We start from the raw sequence: 14710 nt of genomic DNA on the forward strand, positions 1-14710 counted from the left end.
AGTGCAAAAAAGCAGTAAACCCCATACGCGCCTTTAAACACTCTCCAATAATCAATGTGTACCTAGTGTGTTCGCTAAGCATCAAATAAATGTTGTGAAGAAAAAAGGTAGGCCTAAGTAAAAAGGTCGATTGAAATAAGGGAAATTGGCCTACATGTGTTTGAGCTTATGCTAGTCTTTCATACCACATTGCGATTCAGATAGTGGCCTTTGTTGAGTTATTTTCCTGCGCCCATTGGCGGCGTTTAATTGGCGTCATTATCTAATCAAAATGAATTTGAAGGCCAGATGCAGTCAGTTGACCAAAAGGTGTTGCTCGACCACTCCCCCATTATCTTTTTGCTAGTATTATTTTGTCGTCACCATTTTCGCCTTATTTTGGTACTTTTGAGAAGGCTCTTCACATTGTGCGCCTACCATTGTGGTGATGAAGACGCATATTTACAAGTATTCTTTTAGCGATTTTTCCTCTTTGCTTTTTCATTCTTATATATATTTAGGTAAAAATGTTTTGCAATTGAGTTCTCTGAGAGGAACTGGGCTGGTTCCCAGGCTGACGTACGTCAAGGTCTTTGGAGCATTTGAGGTAGGTTTATGACGAATAAGCTTATACAAGTCATGTAGTTATCTCACAACTTCACATGGAAGCGAGTCCATGGAACAAATTAAAGTTGAAATTCATATTGAAGAATGGATTCGCTGAAGCCCATATGAAGTATTATTTTAATATTGCATCAAGTCTAACATGTCCAGGCTACATTTATCGTTGGACTGAAACTGTGTTTCTTTGTATTGATATATTTTTTGAACTTAGCGACAACAATAACGCAAGTTTTGCAAGGTAAAGTATAGTGTCTGCAACAAGTTGTTTATTTTGACTGTGGCTCACGTTTTAAAACATATTCGTTTCTTGCCAATAATTTAAAATATGCCCTTAAGAAAATGATAAAGACAAATAAAAAACTAGAGGTCAAGGCGTTTGTTGAGTTACAAACGCAACTATTTCATTAGACACAGCCCAGTTAAGGTATGAATAATTTTATGTCGAAACAAAGACCACGAGTATTTTACCTTTCCAGTACAACCAATGATTTTGTTTAAAAACAAAAATGTTTCAACTTTCAGTATAGATTTTATGTTCTGGCTTAATATGGTTTAATATGACGTCACATGTCACGTGATGACGTCATCGTGACGTCACTTAAATTTTCATCTATAACACATCCCGGTTTAGGTGCATACCAAGTTTCAACACAATCAGACCTGTAGTTCTTTAGATATTGGCCTTCAAAATATGCAATTTTTAATATGACGTCACATGTCACGTGATAAAGTCATCGTGACGTCACTTAAATTTTCATCTGTAACACATCCTAGTCTAAGTACATATCAACTTTCATCCCAATCGGACCTGCAGTTCTGGAGATATAGCCCAATCTGTGAGAACTAGCCAAATTCTGCTGGAAAATAGTCATAACAGAAAAATCGCATATAATGTGACGTCACGTGACTCATGATGACGTCACGATGATGTCATTGTTCGGTACAGAACTTCAGCTGCTGCTCTAAAGTGTATGCCAAGTATAAAGTCAATCGAATTGAATTCAGATCCCAAGTGCCGGTAACAAAACGTGTACAAATGGATATGGGCAAAATGACTGAAAAAGAAAACGCGAGTATGTCTGTTTGATAACAGAACATTGGGCTTTCCCGCTCATTGAGTGGTCGGGCACACCCGACCACTCTCTATTATTGTTACGATTAATCTTTCTTTCTCTCTTTTTTTTCCGTACAGCACGTTTCCGCGGGTTTTCTTAAAAACAGCATTCTAGGATCTCAATTTTAAATCAAAAGTTGCTAAATCATGTTCGAATTGTTTTGAATTGCAGCTTTACGCGATGTCGCGCACTTATCCGACGAATTATAGCAACCGCGCGCGCCTGTGCGTCGTTCCAATGCTTGTGCGCGCTGCGCCGAATAACAAAACGAACAACTAATTTAAATTTTCCTCCTACGGTGCTTCTTAAGATGCACCGTTGGAAAGGCCTTCTTTCGTTGATTTCTTCAAAATGAGAGCTTGCCAGAGAGGATAATTTCACAGGGAGTTTAGTCCCCTTACTATCTTTCAACCAGTATGTTTTTCAACAATAATTACGCCAGTTACTTTTTTGGATAGCTGCAAATGACGGACTCGGGCTTTAACTAAATAGAGTATTGTGTTCGTTTTTTCGTGAGGTTGTAGACTATACTTCTTGTTCCCGGACTCAAAACCGCTTGACCTTTACTTCCGGTGTTACCGAAATTGCAATAGAAATTGAATCTAACTCTAAAATGGAAGCAATTTAATACTAACAAATCCATAATGGAAGTATTAAGTGAGGAATGCCAAACACAAAAACATAATTTTGACGTCATACCACAAAATGGCGCCCTCTAGCGGCACATCAAAACAGTTTAATCTTTGGAATGTTAAACCCCTCAATCAAATTTTCATGAAATTGCCCCTATATATCACGTGAACAATCATAAATGAATTTGCAAGATTTCATAATCATTACGTCATTAGACCGGAAGTTACTGTGGGGAGAATTCAACAATGATCATTTTATTTTTAATTTAAATCCATCATTTGATCCCTGTCTCATGACTGTTTTTTGCCCCCAAAATGACATCTGTTACACTTAATACTGGCCTTTTGCTTAGAAATACTATGACGTCATCAAACTGGAAGTTTGCTGTTTCTAAAATATACCCTTAAAAGACGCATTCTTTTTGTACAAAATAATTGGTAATGGAAATGTTTAAGTTCTTGATCCCTTTTTTTCTAACATTAACATTTTCATAACTTAACTGGACAATGTCTAATGAAATTGTTTACCCGACCACTCTGCGTTTGTAACAAATAACGCAAACCTCTAGTCTTTCTTTCTTTCTTTTTCCGTACGGCACGTTTCCGCGGGTTTTCTCCTAAACGGTTTATGGTATGAACTTGTAACTTGCAATAAATATCGACCCTCATGTGGTGCATTACTCTGACGTAATTATGACGTCATCGAGTGAAATTAAAAGCGATTTTAGCTGAAAAAGTGACCAATTACTTTCAACTTTAACTCTTGAAAAAATTGATCAATCATGTTCAAACCTTGTAATCGGATAGACCACTAATTGATGAACATTTGTTTTTTTTTACGTGAACTCGCTTGACCTGTACTTCTGGGTCTACCGGAAGGTCAAGGTTAGGTCAATTCAAAACGAAGAAGTTTAGTCTGAAATCAAAACAAAGCAACATGTAATCCAAACAGTTCACGGTATGATCATACAACCTTGTGTGATCTTGTACCATGTAACGAATATGTTATAAATTTTGTTACGTTATCATTACGTCATCAGATATCAAATTACAAGCGATTTAGGGCAAATTTTGACAAAATAGTTTGCGTCATATCTTTTGAACTAAAAAGAGTATCGTGTTCGTTTTTTCGTGAGGTTGTACACTATGCCGTGAAAAACATTGTTCCCAGACACAAAACTGCATGACCTTTACTTCCGGTGTTACCGGGAGTGCAATAAAAACCGAATATAACTCAAAAGCGGAAGCATTTCACTACACACATACAAATTAACAAAGTGTTTAGTGAGGAATGTCAGACACATAAAATAATGTGATGACGTCATCTTTTAAAAGGGCTCCCCCTAGCGGCACATAAAATAGTGTTTGTTTTTTTTAGTTTGAAACCATCCGTTCAAATTGTACAAAATCGCTTGTTCGTGTACCTAAATGTTTACTGAAATTTATCATACCCTAAAAGACGCATTTTTTTTGTACAAACAAAATGGTACTGGAAATGTTAAAGTTATTGATCCTTTTTTCTGAAATAAACATAATCATAACTAACTGGACAATGTCTAATGAAAAAGTTGTCTACCCGACCACTCTGCGTTTGTAACAACAAACGCGAACCTCTAGTTTTGTCTTGGTTTATTTAGAATGGATTGAATATGTATTCTGATGGTGACACCTTCCTTGCAAAATGTGCGAGCTGGCAAGATGATAATAAGAAACCGTCCTCAAGCAGTGAGCATTGGGACAACGCTGCATTCTTGACAGGGTGAGTATTCGTGCGCAACATTGGCGTAAATCTGTGTCTGCGAGTGAGGCGGATTATTGTCGGGCCGCAAATAAATCGAAATCGATTTCTAAAATAAAATTAGAATATCACAACTATTTTTAGTCGATATCGTATTTAAAAGTGGAAACAAATGTCTCGCTAGAAATAGCAATAAAAAAAAAGCAGATTCACTCTCGGGGTTGAATCTCGAAAAGCAGGACGGAGAAAACAACAAAAAAAGGAACAATTCTAAATACTCAAAGTAAGAAAAGAACTAAAAACGAAACTTGATATGTGTAATACGTGGGGTGGAGAGCGTGAAACTCAAGGATTTCGGCCCTTGTTTTGAAAAAAAAAACACAAACCAAGCAAACAACCATGCAGGTTCCTTAATTTTGATCAGATGTTTCAATAATAGACTTTAGTTTCGGACTCCAAATACCTACATGTAATGCTAAAACTACTCCACACCCTTTGCGCTTTGTGTTTTCCTTTCGTCCCAAACAGAGTAGACATTTCAAGTTCGAGGTCTGGTGACGGATTACTGGGCATAGCATACGTTGGGGAATGTGGCCGGTATGGTACATCACTCAGTGAATTCATCGGATTGGATGCCACTAGTACTACCGCACACGAGATTGGACACAAGTGAGTTTAGCAGCTATTATGGCAAACATAATTATAATTGTTTTGGTATGTTATTCAAAAATGGCCGCCACACACAAGGAGCCTGTAATATTGATCCTCGGATGACAATTTTCGTTTTCTACATTCCGATGTAAATTCACTTCCCAGTGGCGAATCTAGAGGAGGATTGCAACCCCCTAAACACCCTTTCAGCCGCTGATTAATGTTGTGGTCCTCGTAAATTGGGGGGAAATTAATAAATGGAATGCTTAAGTTCATAGATGTATTCTCAAAATGCATTAGAATGCAGGAGAAAGTTTTGTGCAATTCAACATTTTAGGGGGGGGGGGCATGCCCTTGGCAGGGCGTGCCTTAGGCACGCCTCAGTCCCTCAAGCCCCACACTTCCCGAAAGCTACATCCGCCCGTGCTTCCATTCGCATATAATATTTCGAGGACTTTAAAAGCTACGTGCTATCACAATGGTGATATCGTCAATTTGGCATGCTGTTTTGGCGCCTTCGCAGGACCGATTGCTATAAAAAACGCCCGCAAACGGGGCCGTATCGTAAGTCCGACGCCTCATAAGTCCGACATTTCTGGAATTATGAGGCGTCCGATTTATGGGACATATCGAACTTAGGGATTCAGCCACATTGCTCTGACACCTCATAAGTCCGACACCTCATAATTCCGACAATCGACAAACGATGTTTCGGACTTGAGGCGTCGGACTTATGAGGCGTCGGACCTATGGGCGTCGGACCTATGAGGCGTCGGACTTATGGGCCTTTATTTGGTTTGGAGATGAGATTTTGTCAGACTTATGAAGCGTCGGACCTATGAGGCGTCCGACTTATGCGCGGACCCCCCCCCCCCCCAAAAAAAAACAGCTTGGCGTGATTTAAAAAAAAAAAAAAAATTGGATTTTTTATTTATTCAATTTTCAAAATGTTCATGTCTACAAACGTGTCTAAAATCTCCCCATGCACCCTTATACCCATCACGTAAATCACTTTATTTCATCTACATTGGTTCAATACATGTAGTCTACCTCATTAGTCAAATGGTACATTATTAAAACTGAAGACACTTTATGGCTTGATTGGTACAGCTCAGATACATTGTGAGAAGATATGAATGAAAAACGTGATTTATGTTATGTGTACATGGTATGTACACAAAACGAGTACAGTCTTCCATGGGAATGTTTATTTCACAAAAAAATTCAAAATGACAGCACTGATCCTTGTGAACTTATAGTTATTATAATGTGAATGTATATTGTGAACTTATAGTTTTTAAATAATTATTAATATCCTTATTATTCTGGTTTATTAAAAATCCAATGTCTTGCAGCATTGCGGCTGAATTGCACATGGTTACAAAGATAAACTAGAGGTGTCTGTGTACAAACACAGCTGTTTCGGCTGTTTGGAAAAACTGCGACTTGTGACGACATCGTCATGATGTCACTATTCAATTCACGTATGACACTATAACAAGAAGTTACAACTCAATCAGTTATTTAGCTGAAACGAAACAACCGATATGATGTGACGATGACAGAAAGTGTTAGGTATGACACGTGACGATTTAAGGTACTTTTCGAAAGAGAAATGGGACAAATATTTCAAAAATTGAGAGAAAATGACAACATTAATTGTTTTGACCGCTGCACATTTTGAATAGGCCCTTTTGGTTTCATGCTTGACGGCCTATGCACATTTGTCTGACGGGGAACATAGAAATCATGAATGTTAAGAAGTTAAAAATCATTGTATTCTATTTGAATGAATTGATGAGGTTTTTCAAAATGGGCCGGGCAAATATAATTAAATATTAATAGCAACCAATCTAGCAAGAAAGAGTCAATTCAGAGGCTAGACGAAATGTGGTGACGGACATGGAAGCTTTTTTGGTATGTGTTTTCGTTTTCACGCTTAAAGCATTGAACTTTTTGCTTGAGTGGTGAAGGTGATGAGTTGTTGTCGTGCAAAAACAGATGGAATGCAATTTGGGTGATGTTAAATGGTTTTTTTTAAGGGAAGAAGGTCTTGACTGAGGCTTATGACAGAAACCAGTTGCAAGGATATGACATTCCTTGTAAGTGATATACATAAAATTGGTTGAATATGACGTCACATAACTTGTGATGACGGTATGAGGACGGCAATTAACTTTTATCTGTAGCACATCCCAATATAAGTACATAGAAAGTTACAGCTAAATATGAACTATAGGTGTGTAGTTATAAGCTTTAGAAACATGCCCGCTTCATGTGTTGTAACATGACTTGTGATGACGTCATGATGACTACAATTTTCTTCTGCATGTATAACAAATCCCAATATAGGTTACTACTTACTACCAAGTTTCAACCACATCGGACCAACAGATGTGTAGTTATAGGCCTCAGAAAAATAATGGCGGTTAAATACACTGAACCTGAGTTTCCCTCCAACGCTTTTAGTTTGTAGGCCTACGTATCTCACCAACCAACTTACAAAATACATCAATTCTGAGTATCCGTGTATACACCAAGTGTATAGGTATATATCGTCGTCGTTGTCGTCCACAAAAACAATCAAATCCGTGTTTCTGTCTTAACCGGCGTTGTATGTGAACCAAGCAGCTAACAAAACATATCAAATCTCTGTTTCCCTCAAACGCTTTAGTTTGCAAGTACTTGCCAACTTACAAAATACATAAATTCTATGTATCCCTGTATGCAATAAGTGTATGGGTAAATATCGTCGTCGTCGTCCACAAAAACAATCAAATCTGTGTTTCTGTCTTAAGCAGTGTTGTATGTGAACCAACATGGTAACACAACATATCGAATCTGTGTTTCCCTAAAACGCTTTAGTTTGTACGTACTTGCCAACTTACAAAAAGCATCGTTTCTGAGTATCCCTGTATGCAATTAGTGTATAAGGGATATCGTCGTCGTCGACGTCCACAAAATCAATCAAATCCGTGTTTCAAGGGGCTAACACAACATATCATTTATGAGTCTCCCGCTCAACATTAGTATAAACCTTTATTTAATCAAGCGGCTCATAAATCATGCCATTTATGCGTTTCCGTGTACGATGTGTACAAACCCTATGGAGAAAAAATGCACCTTTAATGTTACGTAACTTGACACCTGATGACGTCACAATGACGAATTTCATCTAAGACCATCTGTGGGTTGTGGTTTAAGTGTGTGCCAAGTCTGAAGTCGATGAGATTTACAAAAATGCCAAAGTCGACTGGTGGAAGAAAAACGTGCACAAACTCTATGGAACCTACTGAATACCAAGAAAAAAAACCTAGAAATGTGTTTGTGGAAAAACACAAGCTGTATCGGATATTTGAAATACTCTGTGCACGTGATGAACACTTCATGAAGTCACCTCGAATGTCATCTGCCAAGTGAAAAGTCAATCAGAAATATAGTGCCAAAATATGATTTGAAGAAAAACGTGTACAAAACCTATGGGGGAAAAATACTTCTTTAATGTGAAGTAACCTTACACCTGATGATGTCACGATCACGAATTTCTTCTAGGACCATCTGTGGGTGGTAGTATAAGTGTGTACCAAGTCTAACGTCGATCGGATTTACGAAAGTGCCAAAGTAGAATGTTTTAAAACGTATACAAACCCTATGGGGAAAAATGCATCTTTAATGTGAAGTAACCTGACACCTGATGATATCACGAACACAAATTTCTTCTAGGACCATCTATTGGTGGACTGGTCTAAGCGTGTACCAAGTCTAACGTCAACCGGATTTACGAAAGTGCCAAAATAGAAAGTTTTAAAACGTGTACAAACCCTATGGGGAAAAATGCATCTTTAATGTGACGAAACCCAACACCTGGCAACGTCACGATCACAAACTTCTTCTAGGACCATCTGTGGGTGGTGGTCTAAATGTGTGTCAAGTCTAAAGTCCATCGAATTTACGAAAGTGCCAAAGTGGAGTGTTTTACGAAAGTTAAACCTATGGAGAAAAAGTCTGAAAAAGGAGAAAAAAAATCTTAACGAAAACAAGAGCTGTTTCGGTGTGTACACCGAAACAGATTAACGAAAACAATAGCTGTTTCGGCCGATGCCGAAACAGCTAAATATCAAAATATAGTGTTTGATGATGGTCCTTCATACGAGGTGGAGAACAGAAATCAGGCCTTGCACCTCTAAAAGGCATTCCATTAATCTCAATCTACATTTTTTTTATGGAGAAACAGGAATAAGACTATCAATTGGGACTTTAATACACCTTTAAATGGTTCAGGTAAGCCTACACCAGCACAGCTGATTCACAATATTACTAAACAGATCAATGAATGGTTAAAGCAAAAGTGAGTGTGCTGTCATTAAAATTCAAATTCAAAGAAAACTTTTTAAACTCAGATCTTGACTTTAATCAATGATTCAGGTAATTATGCAAAACCTACAAGTAAGTTGATTCGAGGCTGATGAAGTCCACGTAGGGGTGTTTGAAAGTGAAAAGAACATATTACGCTTTGTAACTTGGTGGAATCGGTTGATTTAAATGATTAAAATGTCCCTCAATCAATTTATTTCGCCAAGAATAAGATTTCTACAAAGAAGTGATTTTGATCAAAAAAGATCATTTGATTTAAATCTCAATTTAAATCAGTGATTAAAATCAACGTGATTTAAATCAACCAACCCTGTTTAGAACGCATCCCTGGTCAGTTTATTCCCATGAGCTGCAGTCAAGTTTAAGATGTCTGTGACTTATTTTAATGATACACTTGGCGTAATGATCTGACTTCCATTCGATTAATAATTGTTGTGTCAAGTTTGTACTGCCCTTTCACTAATGTCAGGATTATTTATGTTGGTTAGATCTTTGTGTATTTTATTCTCTCTGAAAAAAATTGAAACGTTTTAAACGTTTCAATTTTTTTTAGGGTTTGATGTGTTTTTATCCAAATGTTAACAGGAATTAAAATGTGTAAACGCTTTTGTATTTTTAAGACGTTTTATGGTTGTACGATAAATACTATTAAACCTTTAGGTTGCATGCAAGTAGAAATAAACAAATAATAATGATACTTAAGAAAAATAGTGATGCGGAATGAATATACGAGAAAGGGGTTAATGACCAACCTCGTCCCCAGAGCTTTTTTATTTCCAACCTCATTTCCAATAGTAAGCCCTGAAATGGGAACTTGCTTCCTGTATCCTGCAACTTGGTGTTGTTATTTCCAATTTTATTACGTTTTTTCACGTTTACTGTTATTCTTTCGTCCACAACTTCTGAAAAATAATCCCTTCCTTTCCAATTTGCTCACATTAATATGCAGTGTGATACTGCATATTGGCTGGATAAGATTGTATTAATATTTTATCTTGAAACAAATCGTGTTTTCGTAACTCACGCTGCGACGAATTGATTCTGTTTTTATCCCAGACACCACATACAAAAACAAACACTGGTGTAAAGAACAGGACAGCACCAGACAATTCTCATTTGCATATAAACGTATCCAAACAAAGTTGGATACGCAATTGACCCAATACCAGGGTGAGGGAGAAGGTATATAGTGGTGGGAGCGTACTGCTCGACACCCTGGGAACCAGGTTGGTTAATGGCGTTTCTGTGGTAAGATGTTATTGAAACCTTCAATGCCATTATGATTTTTACAATTTTCTCTGCAACGATTACAGCTTGGGCATGTACCATGATTCTGAAGGTCCCGATGGTGGTCCTAATAACCGCTGCGCATCAACGGGTTACTTGATGGCTAAAAACAAAGGTGATCATCGCTTAGATCTCGGCTGGTCGTCATGTAGCCGGAGCTACTACAATACCCGTATCACGTGAGTTGCCCCCCCCGGTACAAAACTACACTTAAAATCAAACATATCAAGCTTGCTACCAAAATTGGACGGAGCACTCTGATTGGCTAAGAATCAAGAATCAGGAGGATATGAATATTTATATGATTTACCCATCTCGCTCGGTGCAGGCGCCGGTCCCGGCCCCAATGGTGTTATTACACTGACGCGCGTGGTGAATGCTTCCAGCGAATGCATCAGTTCACCGTGCAACATAGCCTGGATCGAATCGATTGCGCGAAGGATCGAACGCTAATTCCTTGGTCGTTTGGAATCCATGCATCATTATATTGTCATTCGGAAAACACGATTTGGACACTATAATTTTCTATTTTACCACTGAGTGTAATATTTTGACGGAAATCGCTACAAAAAGAGAGAGAGAGAGAGGGAGAGGGGGGGGGGGAGAAAAAGTGTGCATTTATCAAGCATGCTACGAACTGTATCCGCACTCTAATAATGGACGATTCCAAGTGACACAGCCGGGTTATCATTGGCTCTCTATGGAAACGTAATACATATGCATTTCGCTGCGCGCATAAATGAATAACGCCCGAATTCATATAAGTCAAGTCGTTGAAGACCTGTCAGATGAATACCCGGATTGAGGTCTATTAACAGATGTGATAATTTTCCACTATAATACCTGATTTTTAAAGGGCTAGAACTATTTTCCTTATATACCATATTGATCTTGATTCTTCATTAACAGTCAGACGACATGCTACAACGATGCTTGAATTTTTACCAAGATGTGATTCAAATCGTAAGTACATATAATTTGCGTCACGTTCAATTATTAGCAGTAATTTCCCTTTTTTTATTGTTTGCCTCTCTGGACCATCATAGACTGGGTTCAATGTTATCACTTTGATTTTATGGTCCTTAATCAATAAACTGAGGGTCCTTTAAGTGATTTTTGTTGGGGGGGGGGTTGAATTTGAGGGAGTAGATCGACTAAGTTTAGTATATGCAATGCTGTGTTCAAAATGAAACAAAATAAGAAAGACGTCTTGATAGGAACAATATCAGACAAGCAGAGTCTTTGCTTTCAAAAGCCGCCTACTTTCTAAACCATGGGATCTTTACCGAAAGATATTTATTTGTATTTTGTTTGTTTGTATTTTCAGGACAATGCGGGAATATGATCGACATTGTTTTTTTTCTTTCGATTTAAAGTTTTTAAAATGCATTAAAAATAGGTCACTTGAAAGTATTGTTTTCATTCGTGAAGGACTGTTTCCATTGTTCAGCTCTTATACCAATACCGATAACACTCTACACGTATAGAACCCTGTATGTATAATTATATTGGTACAGGAGGACACAATAGTGTGACAATCATGTAAAATGTGTTAATTCTGTCTTGAAAGTGTTCGAGTTTAAACGTTTTCTTTTCGCAAAACGTGCTATTAGGTATTCACATTAATCATTACCCCGGGATAACAATAAGGCGTACGACGAAATTAGGGACTGAAGTTTCAAAATTAACAAAACGCTTAGCTGCAGACCGCTGTCAGGCAACATTTTTGGTTTGAAACAGACTGTTAATTTGAGGAGACCACATTCCTGGCGGATTTTAACTTTAAAAAGGACTTGATGAAAGCCACCAGATATCATTGTGAAATTTCCAAAACAGTCTCCCAAATTGAGCCTCTTCACCTGTATTGTTCATCCAGATTATGTTTACACTAATAATCAGTCATTAATTGCAAGTCTTGTACTGTTCCCAAACAATGTTTTATGTAAATATTTGCTGCGGTTGTATAAACTTGATACAGTTTTTGTTTTCATTTTGAGGTGAAGGGAATACATTTGAATAAATTTGATTTGAAGCATTGAAGCATCAAAATTGTTCTGTTTCTGTTACTTAAGAAAGTATTGAGAGGATTTTTAAATCGATTTTCAGGGTGGTAATTATAATCGTCACCGACACCACGAAGTAACACTCATGTACATACCGGTAAAATTTAGCAATCGGAGAACACGGCATCTAAAGTTGAACGCCTTCTAGAACAACACTTTGCGTCAAAACTATACAGAGTATTTTCAGTTGAGTTTCTCGATGTAGACACTTGATGTATTGATGTTATTAAATTTGCTGTTGTTGACCCGTTTGTGTATTAAAACAACAAGAAATAAGAGAAAAAAGATGAGTGCTAGTTCGTGAAACCAAAAAAGCTGCGAAACTGTAAAATTTCGTTTTCACGAAGTAGCACGCTTCAATGTATTACACTAGAAGAGTGTTACTTCGTGGAAACGGAGGTCAGCACGCGCGCGCTCAAACAACGAGAGTGTTACTTCGTGAAAACGTTTTTGCTCGCATTTGAGCAGAGTGCATGCCATGCATTGCAATGGTAAATAGAACCTGAGTGTTACTTCGTGAAAACGAAAATTGTCACTTTTGCGCAAAAGTTGCCATGGATACTTAGCGTAATTATTAAAGTAAAGCTCTTGAAGCTTTGAAACTTCGTGCAATGGTAGGCCTTGATGAATAATGTTTAAAAATCCAAAAAAAAAGGAAATCGAAAAAAATATGGTTAAACACGGTAGAGTGTTACTTCGTGGTGTCGGTGACGATATTTATTGGACAGTGTCAAAAAATCTTTTTGGTGCCCACCATCGTAAGATGTATTTTCAGCCGAACTTTCCTGAATTTTGAGAGAAATATCATTAAGCTATAATATTATGACATCATTTAATTACGCTGTGGTGACCACAGGAGGGCGCTTTACCATTTTTGCGGGCCTATTTTTTTGGAAACATATTTTTGTTTTACAAATCTATTTATCTTCATTCAAACGCCGTCGTATTTGGCGTAGTTAGTCGTTGAATCATATTTGTTTCAGCACAAAGGGTCACCGTTAGGGGCGCTTAAACATTTTGGGTATTTTATGGGGGTGTTGCCCACCTTGCTGATATGGTAAAGCATTTCGTATTATGCATAGGCTTCCGTGTACATAATACATGATCATCACTGCACTGTGATTTGGCACGTCAATTTTCGAACAGCCATGACCGGACTAGGACTCGTTTTCGACCCAACTTGAAATGACTCGAGACTCTGACCCGGACTCGACTAAAGTGACCGAAAATAGGTATTGTTTTTACGAGTGTATGTAGTGAAACTGTGGTGTCAGGTTCTGGGGTGTTGTTAGTACTGATCGAGCTGTCTTTATATCATCATCAATATATAAAAATATATATTTAAAAAAAACCTATTAATAAAATCAAATCAAAATTAAACGATATAAACGTCCGCAAATGCTACATGTACATGTGTCTTCCATTAATCAAAATAAACTTAATAAATTAAACCTGGAAAGTATATAATATACATGTATATGTATATTGTGTGCTAAAGTAGAAAGACCCTTGCATGCACGGGTGACCTTTGACTTTGTCAGCGCCATAAAACTATGCAACATTGTAATATACACAATGAAGAAAATAGCGTGAAAATCTTCACCATACCAGCCAGTGCCTTGGGTCCCTGGGTTGCCTCTCCTTCCCTCGTTTGGGTCCCTAACTGCAAACAATATGGCCCTTCTATGGCCATAAAAATGAGTAAAATGTACTTTAACGAGACTCCAGCGAGCTCAGCAATGCCCGCAAAACCCGTTCACGTAAACTTATGTTTACTATTAAGCCGCACACAGTTAACAATAAAAATCACCAATGGATACTCAAGTATACTCATAGACTTTCCATTACTTATTGGAAGTTTACCCTCAGTACTACTCGACCTTATAAAAATGGATGGAACCCCTTTTATTTCACTTATATCCTCAAAAGGACCCCTTAATTATGCACGCACTACTTTTTATTCATATAACCCCCAAGCAAATCCACGGAAGGTCGACCCGTAAACTGAAACAGCGCCTTCAATCGGCTGTAAATGGGCAACTTTACAATTCTTATTATAGACATATTATTTCTAATCACTACACAAGTAAAGTCGTTTATTATAGAGCGCCTGTTGGTTTTGCTGTAAAAGGATTACTGAAAACACACTTGAAAAAATATGAAAGCACAAATAACATAAATATATGCCCCCAAAAAACAGAGTTCACATCAGTTCACTTTGGTAAGATTTGGTGTTTGGTGAATCGT

At 37.6% G+C, this 14710-nt stretch overlaps 1 protein-coding gene across 1 annotated transcript; it reads left to right on the forward strand.

The window, feature by feature from the left end:
- The first annotated feature begins 508 nt into the window (after positions 1-508).
- Positions 509-12440, forward strand: LOC119720991 (A disintegrin and metalloproteinase with thrombospondin motifs 6-like). Its single transcript, XM_038190859.1, has 6 exons — positions 509-586; positions 3988-4109; positions 4617-4757; positions 10427-10579; positions 11310-11363; positions 11728-12440. Exons 2-5 carry the CDS (start codon positions 4000-4002, stop codon positions 11335-11337), a joined length of 432 nt encoding a protein of 143 aa, XP_038046787.1. The 5' UTR covers positions 509-586; positions 3988-3999; the 3' UTR covers positions 11338-11363; positions 11728-12440.
- The last annotated feature ends 2270 nt before the right edge of the window (positions 12441-14710 follow it).

The sequence above is a fragment of the Patiria miniata genome, unplaced genomic scaffold, assembly GCF_015706575.1.
Source record: "Patiria miniata isolate m_02_andy unplaced genomic scaffold, ASM1570657v1 HiC_scaffold_13, whole genome shotgun sequence".
Lineage (NCBI taxonomy): Eukaryota > Metazoa > Echinodermata > Asteroidea > Valvatida > Asterinidae > Patiria > Patiria miniata.